The sequence below is a fragment of the Amblyomma americanum genome, chromosome 6 (assembly GCF_052857255.1).
Source record: "Amblyomma americanum isolate KBUSLIRL-KWMA chromosome 6, ASM5285725v1, whole genome shotgun sequence".
NCBI lineage: Eukaryota > Metazoa > Arthropoda > Arachnida > Ixodida > Ixodidae > Amblyomma > Amblyomma americanum.
In genome coordinates, this window is record NC_135502.1 from 169,770,229 (window position 1) to 169,793,255 (window position 23,027).

The 23,027-nt window shown below is 48.3% G+C and overlaps 2 protein-coding genes across 4 annotated transcripts in view; one reads left to right on the plus strand and one right to left on the minus strand.

Annotated features, from left to right (window-relative positions):
• nab (NGFI-A-binding protein homolog) overlaps positions 1 to 23,027 on the minus strand; it is an 867,324-nt gene that overhangs the window by 253,103 nt on the left and 591,194 nt on the right. The gene's annotated exons all lie outside the window — the stretch shown is intronic.
• On the plus strand, positions 6,952 to 9,656 carry LOC144094426 (uncharacterized). The gene is made up of 2 exons (XM_077628373.1): positions 6,952 to 7,138; positions 8,381 to 9,656. The coding sequence occupies exon 2, from the start codon at positions 8,691 to 8,693 to the stop codon at positions 9,654 to 9,656; it is 966 nt and encodes a 321-aa protein (XP_077484499.1). The 5' UTR covers positions 6,952 to 7,138; positions 8,381 to 8,690.

Sequence of the window (23,027 nt, forward strand, 5' to 3'; positions counted from 1 at the left end):
AAGCTATTGCCAATTTCCCTCCACCGCAGGACCAAAAGGAAGTCCGCCGCTTTCTAGGATTATGTGCCTACTACCGTGGCTTTGTGAAAGATTTCGCTCAAATCGCCGAGCCCCTGACGCGTTTGACAAGGACAGACACGCCTTTCACGTGGGATGCCCCTCAAACACAAGCATTTGAAACTCTTCAACGCCACCTGCGAGGACCTCCAGTTCTGGCTCACTTCGACGAAAACGCAGATACGGAGCTTCATACTGACGCATGCAACGTAGGCCTGGGTGCCGTTCTGGTTCAAATCCACAGCAGTCGAGAGCGAGTCATCGCTTACGCCAGCCGCTCTTTGTCTCGCGCTGAAGCTAACTACTGAGCAACTGAGAGTGCCTAGCGATCGTGTGGGCGACGTCGAAATTTCGACCCTACCTTTATGGAAAACGTTTTACTGTAGTTACGGACCATCATGCCTTGTGTTGGCTTGTGACCCTCAAAGGTACATCAGCCCGCCTTGTCAGATGGAGTCTGCGCCTCCAAGAATACGACATGACAGTGCGTACAAGTCCGGCCGGAAACACTCGGATGCCGATTGCCTCTCGCGTGCCCTCGTCGAATCCCCAACGGAGGACGGAAACTACGACGACGACATCACCTTAAATGCGATCAGTGCAACGAGCCTTGCTGACAAACAATACGCCGACCCAGAACTTCGGGACCTCATTGAGTTTCTTAACGGGACCTGCCCGACTACCCCGAAGGCTTTCAAGCGCTCGGTAGCGTCTCTCTGCGTTCGCCATGGTGTCCTCGCAAAGAAACATTTCGCCGCAAACAATCAGCAATACCTTATTGTTATACCGACGAGCCTAAGGGACAAAATCCTTCAAGCTTCACACGATGAACCGACTTCTGGACATTTGGGTGTAGCCCGCACGCTTGCAAGAATCAAAGAGAAGTATTACTGGCCCCGTCTTCAGTCGGACGTTGCACACTACGTCAGAACGTGCCGAGGCTGTCAGCGTCGCAAAGTGCCCTCAACAAAACCTGCTGGATTCTTGAAGCCTATAGCACCACCATCGCGGCCTTTCCAGCAGATCGGGATGGGCATGCTGGGCCCATTCCCTCTTTCTCATTCGGGAAACAAGTGGGTCATCGTGGCAACTGACTATCTGACCCGATATGCAGAAACATCAGCTCTGCCAAGTGCCACAGCCCTTGACGTAGCAAAATTTTTCATCCATCAGATCGTTTTGCGTTACGGTGCCCCGGAGACCCTAATCACCGACAGGGGTACAGCTTTCATGGCTGACCTCCTACAGCAGATTTTACTCCACAGTCATACAGACCACCGAAGGACGACATCCTACCACCCTCAGACGAACGGTTTGACGGAACGCTTAAACAAAACGCTAGGTGACATGCTCTCCATGTATGTCGACGTTCAGCACAAAACTTGGGACGAAGTGCTCCCATACGTCACCTTTGCATACAATACGGCCGTTCAGGAAACGACAAACATGCCACCGTTCCGTCTCGTTTACGGCCGCGACGTGACCACGATGATAGACGCCATGTTACCGCATGTGGACGACATCGACCCGAATGCGGATCTTCACACCTTCCTGCACCTCGCTGAAGAGGCTCGTCAGCTGGCCGGGGTGAGGATTCTCGACCAACAATGCCGAGATGCCCAACACTATAACCTCCGACGCCGTGATGCTAGGTACTCATCAGGAGACCGTGTGTGGGTCTGGTTTCTCATTCGCCGACGCGGACTTAGCGAAAAGCTCCTCTGCCGGTATTTTGGACCTTACAAAGTCATCAGGCCACTTGGAGACTTGAACTATGAGGTCGTTCCTGACGGCTTTCAGAAGACTTGGCACTCCCAGCACCCTGAGGTGGTACACGTTGTCCGCCTCAAGCCTTACTATAGACGAGCGGTAGCGCTAGAGCTGGACTTACGGCCGCACAACACGTGAACTTCCCTTGGTGAACTTTTTTTTTTTTCAACACACCGGCTACGCATCGGGACGATGCTCTTTTTTTTCCGGGGGCCAGTGACACAGTGCATTCCGTACTTTCGCTTAGCGCTGACCTGAAGCACGCGCCGTGTCGAAGAAGAGGAAGCGGAAGTGTCAGCGATCTTGAGCTGTGGTGCAGACGTTCGTCGGATCCTGCGTTCCTGTGTTCAGTGATCACCGCATTCACGCGTGACAATATTACCGGGTGGATATTAACGAGGCATGGCTGCATACAGCAGAATGTGGTAAATTTATTAGTTCTGATAATGTCACAAGCACCAAATCATTGGACCATTTCTATGACTAACATGGGTTCCTAATCGTGAAAAACACTAAGTACTCTCACACTGCTAAATTGTTGTGGCCCATTCAGTTGTTCCTTCCAAATCGGTACGCTTTTTGAAAAGCATACCTGTGATAGCCAACTTTCCGTCCTTCGTGACATACACTTGCACCTTAGTCTCTCTGAGAAAGCATGCGATAAAATCCTTTATAAAATAATGTCTTGCATCGTACTGTTCTCAGTGGGATTTAAGTGATCCTAGCCAGTTAAAAGCAGTTGGCCCATGCTAACTCTTGCTCATCCTGCCTTTCTTTTTTGGAATCTTGGGCAACCCGAAAGGTATTGTACTTGGCCGTTCACTTTTTCTTACATTCATTAATGACCTTCCTTTCACTTGATGGGATTAACGCGCTACACGCAGACAAAAACCGGCAACTGAAACGACGGACACAGGACAAGCACCCATTGTGCAAATCACAAATGTTCAACGTACTTCGAACGGACTACAATTTTAGCTCGTGCCGTATGGTGAAATGCGGGACGCGGCGGCCGCGTTTCGATAGAGGCGAAGCGCGAAAGGCGCCCGTGTGCTGTGCGATAGAACCCGTCTAAACTAATCCGGAGCCCTTCACTACGGCGTCCCTCATTGCCCGTGTATCGCTTCTAGACGTAACACCATACAATTTACAATATTTTGTGATTTTATAGCCTTTACAAAGCTTTCATGTGCACTGCATCAGAGCGTTTCTAGCCACGTGGTAGCACCGGAGCTGTCGTTGCCTGCAAGCAAGGTAGACCGCGTTTTATTTAGACCCAAGATATTAAAATTATTTTTGGAAATATGGCGGAGTGCTTGAAGCACTTCGGCCCGGGTTGGCCCGGTACTGCACCGCCTCCGGGATCAGCCCGGGACATAATAGCGCGCGTCTTTTCTTACAATCTTTGCTTTCCTTTTAACTCTCCTACTTTCAGCACGTGGCAGCGAGTGTGGCTCAGCTTGTGCCAGAGGGCAGGCCCGCGCACTTTCTTTTTCATTCTTCCTGACAACAACAGCAGCAGCCGCTCCTCCCAAAAGTCTGTACTTAACAATGCTTCACAACCTTAGCAAAAGTGCACAATCTGTTTTGCTCTCGATTAATGTTCTTGTCAGCTCAACTGCTTTTGTCGAATATTTCCTATGGCTTATAGAATAACTGCTGCACAAGCGGCATGCATAACAACTGTCTCAAGCAACTGAGTTTTAATTCTTCCGTAATGCAAAAGTGAAACTGCATGACAAATGTGTTGCATTTTCAGCCATACTGTATTCTTTCTACCGGTACGAATTGCACCGAGCATGCGCCGAGATTTCTTGGCTGAAAACCTCTACTAATGTGCGTCAAGGGCATGGATAGGCAAGTGACATAGCACCTATTCCAGCACTGAGAGAGGTGCCCCCATTTATTGAGGCTTTGGTACGTGCGCAAGAACCTCACTCACACACAAAATTAATCACGCATAGTTAAGCACTGCAATGCATTTCACAGCTTGCATGGTGGTGTGGGACATTACATGCCATTTACATATAACTTTCCAATGTCGGGCACCTCAGCTGCTGATGCATATGTACAGCAATTAGGAAATATAAAACTTATGCATTGTATGCAATGTGTTCAAGGTAAGGTAGGCAAGGAGTAACACAATCAGCTAGGCAGAAGATTAGCTTGCCTTGTGTTTTTTTTAATGGAAACCTTAAGCCAAAGCAAAGCATAAAAGCCTGCTGCACAGCTTCGCTACAGGCACCACCGCATAACCAAAGACAGTACAAAGACAAAACAGAAAGCAGACTGCAGCAAAAAGCAGAACCAATTCTTCACATAGGCAGCTTTAATGTTGAACTGTAAAATGAGAAAGTTCATCGGCTCTTAGTTTTAAACTGTTCTTGTCATGTGTGTAATAACATCTGATGTAACCTTTGTCTTCCGAAAATTCCTGCAGGCGCATTTTATACAGCACAGCATGTAATTAATGAGTTTAATGCAGGAGATATGAGCGACCAATGGTAAATTATAATAAATAGCATGGTAGAACGTAAAAAAAATCATGCTTCGGCTTTTCCAGCACACACAGAAGCTTGATCCGAGTTGTTTTCAGCATTTTCTACAAGTTCCTTTGACCAAGTCTTCTGCAATGTTGAACAAAAGGCATTCCCACCCAATTTCAGTTTTGGCGTGAACACTGCGGCATAGCTTGTATGTTAACTGACTTTGGTAAACTGTCCCTAGGACGTTAGTGATACCAAAAAATCTGGAATGTCTGTGAACGCAATGTGTTCCTTGCCCTTTTGAAACTAGCAGTTTTATAGCATGGTTATTACTCTTTGTGCTTATGGATAATTGACCCGGTCGACCACCACACCAGCCCTTGCCGTCCTTGCAGCATTCTGCACTAGTTGAAATCACCAACGTCACTCTCAGTTAATAAGCCAACCATTCAGTGCAATATTCCGACATGCAAGCATGCAATGCATCACACGTAAGCTAGAGACGCAGACATTTATCTACTTCACATGAATGTTAAGCACCTAGACAGTTTTCAAATGATGCTTTGCTGCACAGCGACAGTTCAGTTTTATGACATTTGTCTCAGATGCCAATTCTCCTATGTGCTGTACAATGAAAGGTGATAAACAGCTAGACTGCGTTGGCTGCTATATTTTTTTAAAGTTCGGTTATCCTGAAGTGAAGCTTCTCATAACTTACTGCCTCAGAGCATGAAAAGAATGGTGGTGAATAATTCTTATAACTTTGTAATGCGATCACCTTGTCTGTCACCCTCCCTCTCCCACACAGGAATGAAGAAACGTAACTGCAACATGCGGGTCTACGCAAACGGGGAACCTTAACGTAAAATTATAAAATTTTTCCATATCGCAGCGAGCACATGACGACTGAACTGCTGGTGAAAGCGTGTTTCACTTCGGGCATGAAGTTAGCAAATATATTCTCATATAACAATTAATAAATCCTAAAAGTGCTCGTAAACATATACTGCGGCCAGCAAAGTCAGGCAACGGGACCCCGTAGTGGCCGGTGTCGCCGTTTCGGCAGCTGACGTTTGTGATTGCATAGGCCTGAAGTGTTAGCTCTGAATTCCAGCAACTCGCATGCAGCACAAATTTCTGAGGAATAAATCGCTCTGTCCTTTAACATCTTGTCGAGTTGTAAAGACGGAGGCCGAAAAGCACATATCTGCACACCTACGACCGCGCGGGGCTACCGCCGTCATGCGAGACCGGCTGTGGCCGAAGATGTCCGAGACACAAATTGGCGCTTCTCAAGGAGAGAACACAGCCTACTTAATCAAATCCCCAAACTTCTACAACGCTCTCAAACGTTTACCACCAACAAAATGCTCGAAGCAAAGCCAAGAGTTGTCCGTAGAGCTCGTAGCAGGCAGTCTGCCAGAGGACCGCAGCGGCGTACTGTTTTCGCCGTTCACTACGTGACGGCACTCGGAACATGTTGCATTCCGTTGCAGTGAAGTTGCTGCAGTTTGAGGCAGCGCACAACGCCCTTTTTTTCAGCGATGTGAGCGTTGGTATTAAGGAAAGAAAGGTCGAACGTCTGCAATCAATGCCTATACAAACGAAACCGCAGGAATAGCTGCCGCGGTGGCTGAGTGGTTATGGCGCTCGGCTGCCGGCCCGAAAGACGCGGGTTCGATCCCGGCCGCGGCGGTCGAATTTCGATGGAGGCGAAATTCTAGAGGTCCGTGTACTGTGCACGTTAAAGAACCCCAGGTGGTCGAAATTTCCGGAGCCCTTCACTACGGCGTCCCTCATAGCCTGAGTCCCTTTGGGACGTTAAACCCCCATAAACCAAACCAAACCGCAGGAACGACCCGGATGTCCAAATTCACGTGACAGAGCTTCGCCGTGACGCAATGTCCACCGTAGTTTTGGCACCGCCTATTGCACAGCATTATGGGAGGTCTCTGTCCATCAGTTAGCGTAATCCGTATGACAACGACAGATGCCTAACATAGCGTGGAATGTGAGGTCACAGTGACTCGAAACATTCACGCTTCAGCTCAGCACTGCGTAGAGATGTGGTCACTCAGGTTCTGTCGGATAGAATCAGTGGAAATATTTTTCAGTGTCTGCAGCGTCCCATGCAGTGGACTTCGCAGTCGCTTGCAGGGACCAATTCGTGAACCAAACAAGTGACGTCAGAAGTAAGGCGAACGGCCAGCGCCTCCTGCCGGAGCGGTTCCATTTCGCTGTCTCCTGGCGGCTGGGGCGCTCGGCGTTTCACAGAGGCCTTGGTAACGGACAAAAGCTCCCCCTTGACGAGGCGTACGGAATCGATCAGGGCAGACAAACAGCCGTTTTTCTTCGCCCCTTTCTGCAGTCACTCAAACTCGGGTCCCCAAGCTACCGAGGGTCTTTTTTTTCTTCATCTTCCCCTGCGTTGTAGTTTTTTTTTTCCCCAATTCCCGCCGAGGTAGAAAAAAAGAAAGATCCCGAAGAAAGGAGCGGCACGCATACGGCCAATTGTACGGCTGTCCGCTTTCTGTATGCGCTCCTTGTTTACAGTACAAGTGCAGTCGGCAAGGAAACGTGCGTCAACCAACGCCGCGATGATGAATGGAGGCTCGGAACGGCTGACAGGCAAGGCAGCGTGCATGCGCGCGTGACGCCATCACGACGGTTACGATATCATAGCGCGATTCACCGCGCCATCCCGGGGCCACTTCATCGACGCAGGTGCGCATTCATCGCTAGACGATCCCCGCCTCGCAACACCTGCCACGGGCGCTCCCTTCGCACGCACCACGTCGTGGAAGGTACTGCTCCCTGCTCACGTTGTGAGTAAAAATCATCTTCCCCAGAAGCTCACCCGCCACGACGGCTTAATGAATGCCTGCGACGTTCGGCTGCCCAGCCCCAAGATGCGGCATCGAATTCCGACTGCGGCGGCCGCATTAGCATGGGGGGGGGGGGGGGGGGGGGGGGGGGCGAAATGCATGCACGCCCGCGTGCTGCACGATGGTACTGCACGTAAAATATCCCAAGTGGTCGGAATCAGTCCAGAGCCCTCCGCTCTGGTGACCTGAGCAACGCGACAATTTCTTCTTTCGCGCAAAAGTCAATCAGGAGCGTTACCAGGAAAGCATACAATCACAATCTCTCCAGTACCACATCGCGCCTGTTTACAGGAGGCCATCAGAGAGCTAGATTCGGAACAGTAGGAAATAAAAGCTGACGAAGAATACGGTAGTGTCCTTCGATTCACTCATGACATTGGCTTCTTAGGGCAGGAATTAGAAAGTATAACTGAGTACCTACAGAGGCAATATAGAACTGCGACTGTTAAGAAAAGGGAATCAAAAGTAAATGGTCAAAAGTTTCAGAAGGGAACAGGAGTCTGCGATAAGCCGCAGCTGCCACAGACCAGGGTTAATGTGTGTGTGTGGGGGGGGGGATTAATCAAATAATTACGATGATGAAAAACGACAGTTTGGATACTGCGCGTGCACGCATGTAGTGTTTTTGCGTGTAACTGTTAATATATTCTTAAGTGTGCTTTCGTGCGCATGCAAACGCTTTGGTCATCAACAATGGCATTGATAGCAGTGCGAACCTGTAGACGAATACCACAGAGAGTGGTGCTCTATTCCCTTCAACAGGTAATTGAAGGAGTAAGTACCTCATAGCCTTAGTTGCTCTGGGACGTTAAACCCCCTTAAACCAAACCAGTAAGTAAAACTTGCCGGAATGGAATTTGCGCGAATTTTTAGGGACTTTTAAGATCCGAAGTTATCTCGGTTTTTCTAAACTGAGGGAGTGAAATTTTCAAGCCACTGCGCGGAAAATGACATGGAATAGAGAATTTTGGAATGGCAAATTTTCGCTTACGGTACGAACTTCACTAACCACGAAATCCTCTACACAAAAGCACCCAAGTGGACATACGCCAGATACGCATGCAAACAAAACCTGTCGTGAAATTACAGGCAATTCTGTCTCGGGCGAATGACGGGACGAATTACGGGCGTGAGAACAGCACCAGGATGCGGCCACCTAATCCGCTCTGCTTCTTCGTCCAGGTTACGGCATGGGCTCTGTTCAGCAATGCGCCGCTATCGTCACCTACCCATGAGATCAGCACGCTGCCCTACCACTTCAACGACACTTGTGATGCCGCATGCCCGCAAGACAGGCACATTTTCATCGCCGTCCCTCCATCGCATGAAAGATCCAGATCAACAGCGACATCATTTGCTGCCTATATGAACAGCTGGCGGGCCCCCGGCGCCCTTAGTGGGCGTGAGAACAGCACCAGGATGCGGCCACCTAATCCGCTCTGCTTCTTGTTCCAGGTTAGTTCTGTTACTTTCCTGTACGCTAAGAAATCTAATGACGTGTGCCTGTTGCTGTTCCCACGCCCGGGAGTTTTGCTCTGTGTGTTCGGTGAATGCTTTGATTTGTAAACCAACTTCTGCGTTGTCCGGAGACGTCGAGCTCAACCCTGGGCCTAACACGAGGCATCAGGTACAGGACTCTCTTCCTGACGTCCAGTCTAAGCAGTTGGAAGATATGTTTGCAATACTGGAGGCTTTGAACACGCGAACTGCGAAAATGCAACTGGACCAAAAGGCTTTCATAAACTCTATTGATGATCTTAAGAAGTCCCAGCTGAAGTTACAAGAAGATTTGAGCGAAATGAACAAAAGATTAACTAACGTTGAGCGCAAAACTGTTACCATTGACGAAATCGAGAAGGAAGTACATCCTTTTCAGCAGTTAGTTGACGAACTTTCTAATGAAAACTCTCAGCTGCGCGCGCGCCTGTCTCAACTTGAAGACAGGCAGCGACGCGATAACCTTCTGTTCTATGGCATACCTGACGCGCAATCAGAGTCCTGGGCTCAGTCAGAAGAAAAGCTAGTCAAGGTTCTTTCATCCTGCTTGGAAATTCCGTCCTCTGAAATTTTGGTCGATAGAGCGCACAGGCTCCGTAGGTTCGCATCGGAAAAATGTCGACCAATTATTGCCAAATTTTCATCCTTCAAGGTAAAGCAGAGAATACTGCTTAACTGTTCTAAGCTCAAGGATGAAAAAATTACGCTTAGCGAGGATTTTTCTTTCGCCACCCGTCACGCTAGAAAAAAACTGGTCGAATTTGGCAAATCCCAGCCGCTCACTTTCAAGCTTCGCTTCAATAAGCTTTACATAAAAAATAAATGCTACTCCTACAATCACTGTGATGACTCCGTTCATGAAATCCCAAGCGCCTTCCCGTTGCCAACCAACCGTTCTGAGGACCCTACGAATGATACCCACAGCGCCTCCGCGCCACCGACCGAACTTGTTACCAATTAGCACTGCGCGAGGGGCAGTGGAACTAAGTCCCCGGCAATTTCCCCACTTTCTTTTTTGTTCACAAATATTCGCAGCATAATACCTAAACGAGATGATCTTTGTTCTGTAATTGATGCTTGCGATGCTGACATTCTATGTCTTACTGAAACCTGGCTATCGGCGAAGATAGATAGCTGTGAACTTCTTACCTGTAAAAAGAGATATAACATTTATCGGTGCGACAGGGGTTCTAGATGTGGCGGAGGCGTGCTCGTAGCTGTTGCTGATACTGTTATGTCTTTTCCGATCCATTTTGTAAGCGCGTTGGAACTTGTACTGGTTGAAATTCGCACATGCTCTAGGAAATTGATAGTGGGCGTTTGCTATCGTCCGCCGTCTACCTCCCCCACCTTTGTAAACGATCTTCATGATGTCATTCATATGATTACAGTCCATTATCCGAGCAGTCCCTTTATCTTACTGGGTGATTTTAATTTCCCCAACATAGTGTGGTCTAACGTGAGTTCTTATTGTGAACCTTTTTCAAGTGAATGCGACATGTTCTTGAATTTGTGCAGTGATTTTAACTTATCCCAGCTTGTAACGCAGGCAACTCGTATTTCACCTACTGCGTCTAATATCCTCGATCTGGTACTCACCACATCGCCTGATTTTTTCCAGCCCATATCATACTTGCCAAGATTAAGTGATCACCTACTCCTTCATTTTGCTTTGACCTGCGCAGTTCCCCATCAACGTAACCCCAGTAAATATATCCATGATTACAAAAATGCTGATTTTGATGCTATTAACCTTGAACTGTCTGTTTTTCTAGACCATTACTTGCTAAGCTTTCATGATCGCTGCGTGAATGCTAACTGGAGCCTGTTTAAAGAAAAAGTTGCTGCGCTCACTGAAAAATATGTTCCACGCTTAGTCATCACCTCTAACCGTCAATCACCATGGTTCACTAAATCGTTAAAACGGCTCTGTAATAAGAAAAAACGCATGTTCCGCTCTGCAAAACTAACCGGTTCCCAAGAACGTTGGACTGCTTATCATGCCGCGGCCCTTGAATATAAAAGTGCACTGAAGGATGCCAAAGATTTGTTTTTCAATGACACATTACCTTCCCTTTTGATAAATAACCCTAGGCAATTTTGGAGCGTAGTTAACAAAAAAGACAATTCATCCATCAGCCTTAAAGACTCCAGTGACCAACTAATTCATCCTAATGAATGTGCAAATGTTCTAAACAGTGTATTCGTTCCAGCTTTTCCCAAAAATCAGTGTTCGGTAACCCCTGCATATAACAGTGCTGACTTTTTACCGATGGATTCTATTGTCTTTGATACTGCTGGAGTGGAAAAAAAAGTCGAAAAACAAAAGGTTTCTTCATCATGTGGTGTTGATAACATTAGTTCTAAGTTCTTGATTAAAACCAAAGTATACAGCGCAATAATACTCTCTAACCTATTTCAGCAATCTCTTGAAACAGCATGTATCCCTGATGACTGGAAGGTTGGGAAGGTGATTCCCTTGCATAAATCTGGTGATCAACATTCCCCGCATAATTATCGACCCATCTCACTTACCAGCATTCCGTGTAAAATCATGGAGCATGTTATTTACTCTCACCTTGCATCGTTCCTTGATTCTAATGCCTTTTTTACGGACAGTCAACATGGATTTCGGAAGTGGTTTTCTTGCGAAACACAGCTTTTAACCTTCACACATGATCTAAACTCATTCCTCGACAGGGGTTCCGTTGTCGACTGCATATTCCTCGATTTCTCAAAGGCGTTTGACCTCATCAACTGCTTTTTTTTAAACTTAGTAAACTTAACCTCGACCCTAACGTTCTTAGGTGGCTGCATTCGTTTCTCACTAATCGTTCACAATTTGCCACCGCTAATAATGTTTCTTCCTTCACTTCTCCAGTTGGATCTGGAGTACCACAAGGCTCTGTTCTACGGCCTCTGCTTTTTCTTATATATATCAATGACTTACATGACAATCTATGTTCAACAATAAATCTATTTGCTGATGACTGCGTCATATACCGCGAAATTAACAGTGACTCTGATATAGCTCTTCTTCAATCGGATATTGATCATGCTCTTGAATGGACTAACAAATGGAACATGGAACTAAACATCAAAAAGTGCAAGTACATGCGGGTTTCTCGTCGTAACACCACACTGCCTTCATATCGTCTTAATAATTGCAGCCTTGAGTCTGTGCCTTTTTACAAATATTTAGGTGTCTTCATTTCCCATAATCTTTCTTGGAAAGTACACGTAGACTATGTAAGCAATAACGCTAACCGCATGCTGGGCTACATACGCCGTAACTTTAATCTTTCTTCTAGCTCCGTAAAACTGCTTCTCTACAAGTCGTTGGTTCGTAGTAAACTAGAATATGCTGCATCTATCTGGGACCCCTATCAAGAGACACTAATATACCAACTCGAATCTATACAGAACCGTGCGGCCCGTTTCATTCTATCGAATTATCACCGTAACTCTAGTGTCAGTGCCATGAAATCAAGCTTATCACTCCCACTACTGTCGCAACGTAGAAATATATCCCGCCTTTGTCTATTCCATACGATTTACTACGATAACCCCATCCTTAAGAGAAAATTTATATCGCCACCTTGCTACGTTTCAGCTCGGATCGATCATCGTCATAAAGTTGGTATTCTTTCATGCCAAACAAACCACTTTTACAACTCATTCATCCCCAGCACATCGGCACAATGGAATCGCCTTCCCCGATCGGTCGTCGAAATAAGTGACCATTCTGTGTTTAAATCGGCTTTAACTAACTTGATGGTAACATAGTACATGTAATTCTTGCGCCCTGCCGTTTATTCTTTTCAGCTTATGTGGTAGTTAAAACAGACCTGGTCTGCGTGGTATGCTTGTTTGCGTGGTATGCTTACTTTTATTATTTGCTCATAATTTCGTGCTAAATGACTGTTAATTTGTTTGATTGTATTTGCTGATTTGCGCGAGCCATATTCTTGTTCACATTTTTGTGTTACTTGTGACTGCTGTTCCTTTGTTATTTTTGTCTATTGTACCCCACTCCCCTCTGTAATGCCCTCGGGCCCTGAGGGTACTGAAATAAATAAATAAATGAATGTCGTAAGCGCCTGGTTGGGCACAAGAGAGCCTCCGGTACAACGACTATAGAGAGCAGCGAGCGAACGCACGCAGAGGCGGTGGACTACGGGGCCGAGCCACTGGCGCTCACCTCCGGGCGGGTTGGAGTCCACTCACTCGTGCTGAGGGTAAAAGGCTGCGTTCTGCATGCGCAAATAAATACGTAAGGAACAAATAGCCGAAAATGGCCGTCGTGGGCGTGCGGCTCGCCGTAAGCATTCGCGTGCGATCCGTTGGCTCCCGCCGGGGAAACATCGAACGCGACGTGTCTTGTGATTTTAGGCTGGGCGGACAGGAGTCACCAGCGAACTCACAGAACGCCATAATGAGTTTAACTCGCGCACCTCCTGATCACCATGCATCGAAGGGCTATGCTGGCAGGGTGCAGCTGCAGTTATTCCGGAGCTCTCCTCCACGGCGCCTTCTTATACCTTCATTCCGTTCCTTCATCGCGCTCTGCATGAGCACGTGGCCGCAGCCGAATTTGGCGAGGTCCGCGCCAGACATAAATTAAGAGACGAGGATAATTGCGCTGCGATTACAGTGATTGGGCCCTGCAAGTTAGTTTAAGCCGCTGCTGCTTTTGCTGCTTCGGCCTAGCGTCTCGTCTCCACTGGTCCGAAACATGCACCGGGTAGGCCCCCACAGGACGTGACATGCGCCGGCAATGCGCGTGCATCGAATGTGCGCAGCGAGACCCACGAATCAGCCTCCGCCAATTTTTCCAGCCTGCACGCATGCGCGCTCGCTGTCGTAGCCGCCTTTACTGAGGAGAGGGGAAGGCACCATCACACCGTTCGCTCATGGTGATTCATAAGGCAATGGCCAGCCCTTTGAAGCGAGGTCTGGGTGCTTACAGCCATCATCATCAGTCTCACTGCGCCCACTGCAGGACAAAAGCCTCTTATTCCATAACTCTCCGATCAACCCTGTCCTGTGCATGCTACAGCCCCCTATTCCCGCAAACTTCTTAATCTCATCCGCCCATCTAACTTTCTGCAGCCTCCTGCTAAGTTTGCCTTCTCTTGCAAGCCAGTCCGTTACCGGGCGCGGGGATGAAACTTTGTATACCTCTCAGGGACCACGAATTACAGACGGTACACCGCCAATTCCTCCTTCAGTTGCGTTCATAAAGGTTGGCGGCTCAGTTACAGGGTATTAATCTCCCTGACAACAGACGACCACAACACCCGGGCGCGGGGATGCTCGCATGGCACCTGCTTCACGCCGGCCCAAAATGGGGCCCGCTAGAGGAGGTCGGCAGATTTATCGTTGTCCGCCTCCTCTGCGCGCGGCAGCGCGTTGCGGTTTACTTTAGTTTAGGCGCACCCATTCTTTGCTGTTGTGGCATGATAAAATAGGTGGCGCTGCTAGTCAATCAATGGTAACCGTAGCGCCGGGCCAATGTACGGAGAACAGAGAACATATTTTTCATGGTTTTATTCACACATATACGCTTTCCGTTAGGTTGAGTTTAAAAGAGAGATTTCTCAAAGTACACACGTCTATGTTACAGCTTTCCGTGCAATACAGATAATGTGCACGGACGCACGAGAGGTGTTAACTTTATCGCACACGGCGCAGCAGACATTTTCAGTATGTCATTTCGTGCATCATTCACACAATACATGTGTATCTGCGATCGTTCAGTGCATTCTGTGCATGCAACATAGAAGGACCATTCTGTGCACAGTGAGTGCACGCAAATTAATGCATGTACGATGTGCCTTACAATCGTAGACAGTTGCAAAAAAAATTTTGCATTATTTATGCAAGCGCTGAAAGCAAACCACTATAACGCAGTGACCTTCACTGTCCACGCTAATTCAATAAATAAATAAATTAGTCAATTTACTTTTCACGTAAGAAAATACAGCGAAAAAAAAGGTTATTGAAGAAAAAGCCGCTTTGTTGCGGCTTGACTAAGATCCAGTCACCCATCAGCAGTGACGAACGACGCTCTTGCATGAAAAAAATACAAAGCGAAAAGAGAAAAAAAAGACAAACATACAACATCAAAAAATACTGGAACTGAAAAAAAAACAAAATTTATATGAACAGCTCGGTAATACGTGTAAGGGAAAGTTTTTCAATGCCAATTTCTGCTGCATCCCAAAATTGATTTAATATTGTTGGTAACGTATGTTGAGTCATCATTTTACCTTAATTAGTTCGGGATGATGGAACTAGCCAAGGTGATTGATGACAAAAGCAATAGTTACCCAAAGGTTTTTTTTTAGTTGAGCTAAATCGCAAAATACATCTAAGGTACATTTATTGCCCTTTTTGTATGTGAAGAGTAATTTATGCACGTACATGTCTTGCGCCTTAATGATCTAATGTCTATGAAGAAATCGTACTGCGTGTTCCGGGAATGACATATTTTCAACTGCGCGGAGGGCTCCTTTCTGGAATATAAGCGACACCAAAAAATCTCAGTTGCATAATCGGTTCCCACGACGCTGCGACTTTCCTGCGGACCAATCACGTTCGTCAACAGCAGTGACGCTCGTCATCGACGGCGCAGACGATGGCTCCGGAGAAAGCGAGCGCAGGTATCAGTATCCGTGCGGGTCCGCTATTTCTGCGGTTACTAGAGCACGAAACCAAACACCACCGTAGTTTTCGCAGCACCGGTATCACTAACACATGAAGGAACACGACGCCAGAGTATCAGCGACCGGCGCCGCAAAGCAGGCGACAGCGCCCGAGATAACGCACGACTGACGAAGTTCCCGAAGCATGCAACGGATGCGCGGCGGCTGTAAAGGTCGCGTGGGTCAGAAATTTAAAGAGAGAGAGAGAGAGAGAGAGAGAGAGAGAGAGAGAGAGAGATTTTCTCCTTTCAGAACCTTCTTGCGGTTCGATCTTGTTCTTTACCTTTACTACCGACTCTGGCGCCAATTCCTCCTTCAGTTACGTTCATAGCGTCAGGCGGACCAGTTACGGCTACAACGGAGGTTTCTTAATTTAGCCGGGACGGAAGTGGCTTGCGCTTTCCTCCAATTGCTTTTACCCTTACGGGCCAACTGCTATATGGCTTTCGCACTGCGTGCCCTTGGCTTTCGCACTGCGTGCCCTTCTCCTTCTTCGTCTTCGTTTCGACCAGGAGGTCATTAAGCCACGTTCGATTTCTGACCCATTCAGCCCTCTTCGTGTCTCTTCACGGCACAGCTATCATTTTTCGTCCCATAGCTCGCTGTGTTGTCCTTAACTTAAGCTAAACCGTTTTCCTTAGCCTCCATGTTCCTGCCCCGCATGTAGTGCCGGTAAGGTACAGCTGTTGTACACTTTTCTCTTGTGAGATATTGGTAAGCTGCCATTCATTACCTCAGAGAACCTGCCATATGCGCTCCACCACATTCTTTTTCTTCTAGCTATCTCACTCTCGTGATGCGCACCTGCGGCCAGTAAGTGCTTTAAGTAGACGCATTCCTTTACCACTTCCAGCCCCTTGCTACCAATTGTAAACTGCAAGTCCCTTCCGAGACTGTTGGGTATTGTTTTGGTTTTCTGCACGTTAATTTTCAGACCCACCGCTCTGCTCTGACTGTCTAATACCCCTGTCACGCTGGCAGCTTCAATGCCCATTGAGTCAATGGACATCGAACTCAATGGAGGTTCACGAATGCAATTGGAGCCTCAAGGGCCATTGAGAACCACGTTGCACTCACCACGCTTTGAAAAAAAAAAAAAACAATGCATGAAACCTCTAAATAACCTAAACGAAATTTTGATTTAATTGAAAAATATTACACCACCTTAGGCAGTTTACAAACTGGTTTGCTTTACATGGGTTTAACGTCCCAAAGCGACTCAGGCTATGAGAGACGCCGTAGTGAAGGGCTCCGGAAATTTCGACCACCTGGGGTTCTTTAGCGTGCACTGGCATCACACAGTACACGAGCCTCTAGAATTTCGCCTTCATCGAAGTTTATAAACCAATTTTTATTTATTTACCAAGTCACAGCTCCGTAGAACACAGCCAGCGGTCAAATGTAAACAAACCGACACTGATCTTGTTGTGCGGCGTCGAGGCGTTCGGCTTCGTTTCTCTTTTCTGCCGGCGCGACAACCAAGACCGAAAGGTGCCGCGCAACTGCTGCAACGACAGAAACTAGGAACACGGCAAAGACGGCCACTGATATATGGCAGCTTCGCCTGCTAAAAGTGAATGCTCCTCAAACGCAGTGCGCATCGCTAGCCATCGTCGCCTCGCCATCGCTGTCTATTCATTGCGTCGAACTGTGATTCATTTGAATAGCGTTTTCCGAAAGAAAGTTTCGGTTAAAATAGCACGTAGTTCGACATTCGGCTTCTTTCACTCAGCTTCACTTCGACTTTGCCATTTTTTTCAGTGCTGATGCCCCTATCGCCATCTGTCGAATCGCACACTGACTACTCACTCAATGATCATTGAAATTAGCCGTGTGCCAGCTGAGCATCTCTGGATGGCCCTCGAAATTTCACTAGCCGTTGACTTAATGCGCATTGAGATTGGCTGTGTGACGGGATATAACTGACTGATGGTGTTTATCAGTTCATCTCCTGAGTGACTGATCAAGGCAATATCACCAGCAAATCACACATTACAAAAGTATTATCGATTAAATCTTATTCTAAACTGTTCATATTCCAGGCCTATGATTATCTCCTGTAATCATGCGGTGAATAACACTGGCGAAATCGTGTCTCCCTGTCTGACATTTTATGGAATACTATGACAGGTGTGCACCTGCTAAAAATATCTCCTAGTGTTTGTACATAGGGCTCATCATTCCGCAATGCCTGCATGACTGCTGAGGTTTCGACTGCGTCAAATGCTTTCTCGCAATCAATGAAGGCTATATATAGGGGTTGATCAGATTCTGCGCATTTCTCTAACACCTAATTGATAGTGCGAATATGGTTTATTGTTGAATACACTTTACGAAAACCTGCCTGACTATTTGGTTGATAAAAGTCTAATGTTCTTGGTGTTGATAAAAGTCTTTGTTACCTGACAGGTAACGGACAGTAAGCTGATCGGTCCGTAATTTTTCAAGTCCTTGACGAGCTCCTTTCTTATGTATTAAGAAAATGTTAGCGCTCTTCCAAATTATAGTACGCCCGAGGTCATAAGGCATTGCGTATACAGCGCGGCTATAGACAACCTTTGTCCGTAAAGTTCCGAGACTGAGTCCAATTAAAAAAAATGTGTTTTACATTGAAATCATTTGTGCAGCATCCCTTTGAAATAGTTTCCCTTACAGCCTGTACACAACTTGCAACGCTTCTTGAGGTCTTGGAAAAAGTTGGAAAACCCTTCTTTTGGCATGGCTGTCAGCTGATTTGTCGTGGCGTCTTGAATGGCCTCCACGCTCCCCATCCAGCGACCTTTTAAGGCTCTCTTCACACAAGGAAGCAGGAAAAACTCGCGTGGGGAGAGGTCAGGCGAGTATGGAGGATGGGGAAGTACAGTAATGCTGTGCTTGGCGAAAAATTTTGTCACGCTGAGAGCAGTGTGCGGCGTTGCGTCATCGTGGAGAAGATTACCCAGATGCCCATAAGTGAGGGCGACGGCACCGCATTGCATCACGCATGTGTTGGAGCACGCGGATCTAAAACTCCTGATTCACCGTCTGCCCTTGTGGTACGAACTCGTGGTGTATGACACCTCTGGCATAGAAAAAGCTATCAGCATCGTCTTTGTTTTGGTCTTCTGTCGCCGCGCCTTTCTCGACGCCGGAGCGCTTGTGGACCGCCATTCGGCGCTCTGCCTCTTTGTTTGAGGATCGGATTGAAAACACCATGTTTCGTCTTCAGCAATGACGCTGTCGACGAATGCAGCATCCTCCTCTGCCTCGGAGAGCAAATCAGCCCTAACTGATGCCCGCGTGTCCTTATGGTCCTGTGCGAGGGAGTACGGCACAAGTCTGGCATTCAGCTGTCGTTTCCCCAAGTTCTTACGCAAAATTTGGTGGCATGTTGTATTACTAATGTCGAGAGCATCTTACAGCATGCGGACTGCAATGGCGAGGTCTTGCTGTACGATTTCCCTGATCCGAGCCACATTGTTTTCATTCCGTGAGGTTGAAGGGCGCCCCTGCCTTGTGTCGTCTTCCAACGACGTTTTCCCTGAAACGAACTTCTTGTGCCACTCGGAAACTCGCGCCCGCGATAACGTCTCGATGCCGTAAGCGTCACGAAGGAGCTCATACCTAAACAGTAGCTGTCTTGCCAAGCTTCACACAGAATTTTATATTCACACGGTGTTCGAAATGGACGTCCGTCTATCCTCATTCACTCGCAGTAGAATGCGCCGACGACTAGTGACAACGTATTTTCTACATGTATTGCCACCTAGCGGCTGCCACAGCAAATAACATAAATAGCTCAGGTTAGCCCGAAAAGATGGCGCTACACATATGCACCAACCTTTCTTTTGGGGAATCATTTCTATGGAAGAAAATAAATTAGTCTCGACATTTTACGGAAAAAGGTTGGATTTTCGAGCACAATTTTCCCACCATCTTTCAACAGATCTGCTGTTACCTGATCCTCACCAGCTGCTTTCCCCCTCTTAATTGCTCCTAAAGCTTTCTTTACTTCCTTTCAGTTTACTGGCGGGCTGTCCAAGTGGCGTGCGCTACTGCCTCTATCATTAACATCCCGATCACATTGGCTACTGCATAGGGAGGAAGAGGAGGAAAGGCAGGGAGTTTACCCGGAAGATATTTGTGTACAACTCTTCGCTTACTTTCTCTATCTCATCGATGCTGGAAATGACATTGTTCTCTTTGTATCTTAACGAATACACCGACTTTTTCTTATCCCTAGTTTCCTGTTCACCGGTTTTAGGCTGCCTCATATCTTTAGGCCATGCTCGATTCTGTCTATACTAAATTCCCTTGTCGGCTACACTGCGCTCATTGACTAACTTTGATAAATCTCAATTAGTGCAAGGTAGCCGATATTTGGAATGAGCACCTACAAAACGAAATATGCCCAAACAAGCAGGTGATTCATGGGCAGTGCGCGGTAAGTTTGAAGAAACGATTGAGCGTAGCCCGCCAGGATGCAGCACTATGCATCGATGGGACCAAGCTAGCGCAGTCGGTTTCGCCGAGGCGCTTGGGTTCGGAGCTAACGGCGTCAAAGTGGATGCAACCGCGATATACGTGGCAGTTAGAAACGAGGGGTGATTGGCGACTTAAAAGCAGTGCAGGGGCCTAAACATGCAAGTTCATGACTCAAAGGCGGCGAAGCGCCAAAATGCACTGTCACCTGCATTTAAGCGCGGTAAACTTCAGGCAATCATCAGCATCGTTATCTGCATGACTACGCACATTGCAGGACAAAGACCTGTGTCATATCTCTCGAATTAGCCCTGTCCTGTGCCATACGCGGCAACCTTACCCCCGGACATTCAGAAGAGTTGTTCCCAACGTTGAAAGATTTGTAAAAAAAAAGGACAATTGCCGATTGTCCCTAATGCGACTTTTGAGCGTAGCTCTGCGGTGTCTCAGGCTCTGTAGGCCCACTGCTTCGCTTTGCTGGTCGTCGGCACGTTTGGCGGCGATATTAGCTCGATAGGAGTACAAGAAGAAGACCATGTGCAATGCACAGCGGGCAAGTGCGTTGCAGTTTAACACGGGGCGTGATCGGCTGCGACGATAGCCTAAGGCTCTCGTGCAGTGGCCACCGAAGCTGATCTGTTCACGGCGCCGAGGCTTCGAATGTTTATTTTCAGTTATTTATGTATGGCTTGCCGCGGTCACTCCGACAGCGGCGACGCGGCACAAGCCGCGAACGGGCGCTTAATAAGAGCTGCGCTACACGCGAATGTTTAATGCTATTACGTTTGAATGGCATTTGAATGAGTCCTAAAACCGAACTGAGATTTAAATTATACCGAATGCTTCCACTGCTCCCATAATCAACAATCGAAATGAGCAACGAACAATAAAAATGCGCAGACAGCCGAAGGAAACATGACTTTCGCGTTTAATCACAAGACTAGCGTTTAGTTCTCGAGAACGAGTTGATCGGAGGTGACCGTCGCCCTTGTTTGTCTTTGCACACGTTTGCGATAGCTGGAGCGCCACCTGTTAAGCGCGCCGTTTTATTCATCTGCAGATAAATAAAGCGGAAGCGGGAACCACCAACTGCATGCCGTTGTGCCGGAATCATCGCGGTTCGTAATCCGCCGTAATGGTTGTTGCACTCCCCATGTTACAACTTGTCTGTCTTCGCAACAGCGGCGACAGCTTTGCCAAAGACCGCGCTCAGTGCCACCTCCGGGGAGCGCTAACATGGCTGCTCGTTCCGGCGGCCGAAGTCGTTTTCTCGACAGTTTCTTTTCCAGTGTGCTTGGTGCCGTGGCGATGCGAAATGAGGAGTGTTTAGTGTTGAGAGAGGCTGGAGTCGCGTTGCGTCAAACGCAGTATATAACGTAAAGGGGCGAGTCTTTGTAGGTTCCTTAACAACCACTTTACGCGTATTGCTTGAGAAGCTGGCGGCAACATCGCTGCTCGGGATTCGTTAACAGCGTGATTTGCTTAAGAGGCAAGAAAGCATTTGTGTGGTTCGATGGGAGTTGTGCGACGTTTGGAAGCATGTTTGCAAGCGTTCTGACGCAAGGTAGCGTAGATGGTACCGCCGTGGGTTCGCGGCGTTTCTCCCAACTAGCCCGTCGTCCTGCAAGTGGGCTGGCGGGCGGTGGTACTGCCAAATTGGACCCTGCTTCCTCATTCGCGACACTCCCGCTCTCGCGAGACCCAAGCCTTGCCGCAGCGGCTCCTTGAGCGGCTATCTACGTGCCTCAGCGGCGGCCACAACGCGCCCCTCGCGAGGAGCTCGGCTTCCTCCCATGCCTAGCTGCGTGCGCCTGTGTGCGCCCCTTACGCTACAACTTGCATCGCTCGTCCTGTGGTGCTGCTTGATCCTAGGAAGGACCCTTGAGTGTGTGCTCCCCCTGTTTTTCACACGCACGTTGCGACGCCCGCATATAGACTACGGGACTTCCTAAAAGAGCTCCTCGGACCGTTCGGATGGCGGTTCCGCACGGTGCGCCCGTGCGGCGCGGCGACCACGGTGGCAGGTGCTTGTGGCGGTTTGTGCATTCAGGGATAGCCACAGTGATTGAAGTGACATCTGTGTATGCTGGGGGCGGCTGTCTGTGCAAACGTGCCCACCGGCCTGGCACCTCGGATACCCCAAGCTATATTCTACCAGTATGCCCGAATGGATGATCCTTCTCCCGCTTGAACCGCGGCTGGTCGTCGGCGCGTCGCCCTGGCCGTTTTGTGGCATGCAGGTAGCCGCCGCGGTGATAATGGTGCTCGGCTGCTGCCCCCAAAGAGTCGGATCAGATCCTGGCCGCGGCTGTCGCATTTCCATGGAGGTGAAATGCAAAGGGTTTGCGTGTACTTTACGATGTCAGTGCACGTAAAAGAACCCCAGGTGGTCGAAATTATTCTTGAGCAGGATGTGTTGCTGGACTTGTTGGTTTGACAGTCTGAACATTGTAGCGCTTGCAGACGACGGACGAAGACCGCTGCTGGCGTATCAGATCCTGGGCCCTCAGCTGGAAGAATGCCACCAAGTGGCATGGGCGCCGGGCCACGCGGGACTGAAGGGGAACGAAAGGGCGAACGCCTTAGCTCGAGCGTTAACCAACCGAGCGGGGCAAAACCAATTGTCCTATCAATCGATGCCTCGTGCGCCTGCCATTTATATACAAATTCTCCCCCCAGCTCGGCATAGAAAACGCTGTAGCCCTCAGACTTCAAACACATTCTAAACCTACGCAGATACAGCAAGTGGCGTCTGCCCCTGGTGTGTCGACACATGTCCCCCACTCTTGCAGATCTTGTGGGGCTGCGCGTGCAAACCCCAACAATTATAGAAGCCTAGCGCGTTGTTTGAGTGGTGGGGGGCGCAGCTGTCCGGCGATAACCTGGCGGGACAAACCGCGCTCATTCAGCAAACAGAAATGATAAAAGTACGACGACATTGGCAACGAGGAACACACAAAACACCACGGGCGCAGTAATGTGCCCCTGTGTGTTCCGCCTTGCCTATGTCCTCGTCTTTTGCGCAGTTTTAACATTTCTGGAGGTATGGACCAACTAGCCCGCAAGAACGTCCTACTCGTCCAGCAAATTCGTGGAGCAGCCATGGCCAGTGGAGTCCTGGAATGAGGAAGCCACGCCTTCGACTACTTGACCGCTCGAACAAG

What these genes read in the sequence shown, in the direction of transcription:
- LOC144094426 (XM_077628373.1), top strand. Translation starts at nt 8,691, where the DNA reads ATGACGTGTGCCTGTTGCTGTTCCCACGCCCGGGAGTTTTGCTCTGTG.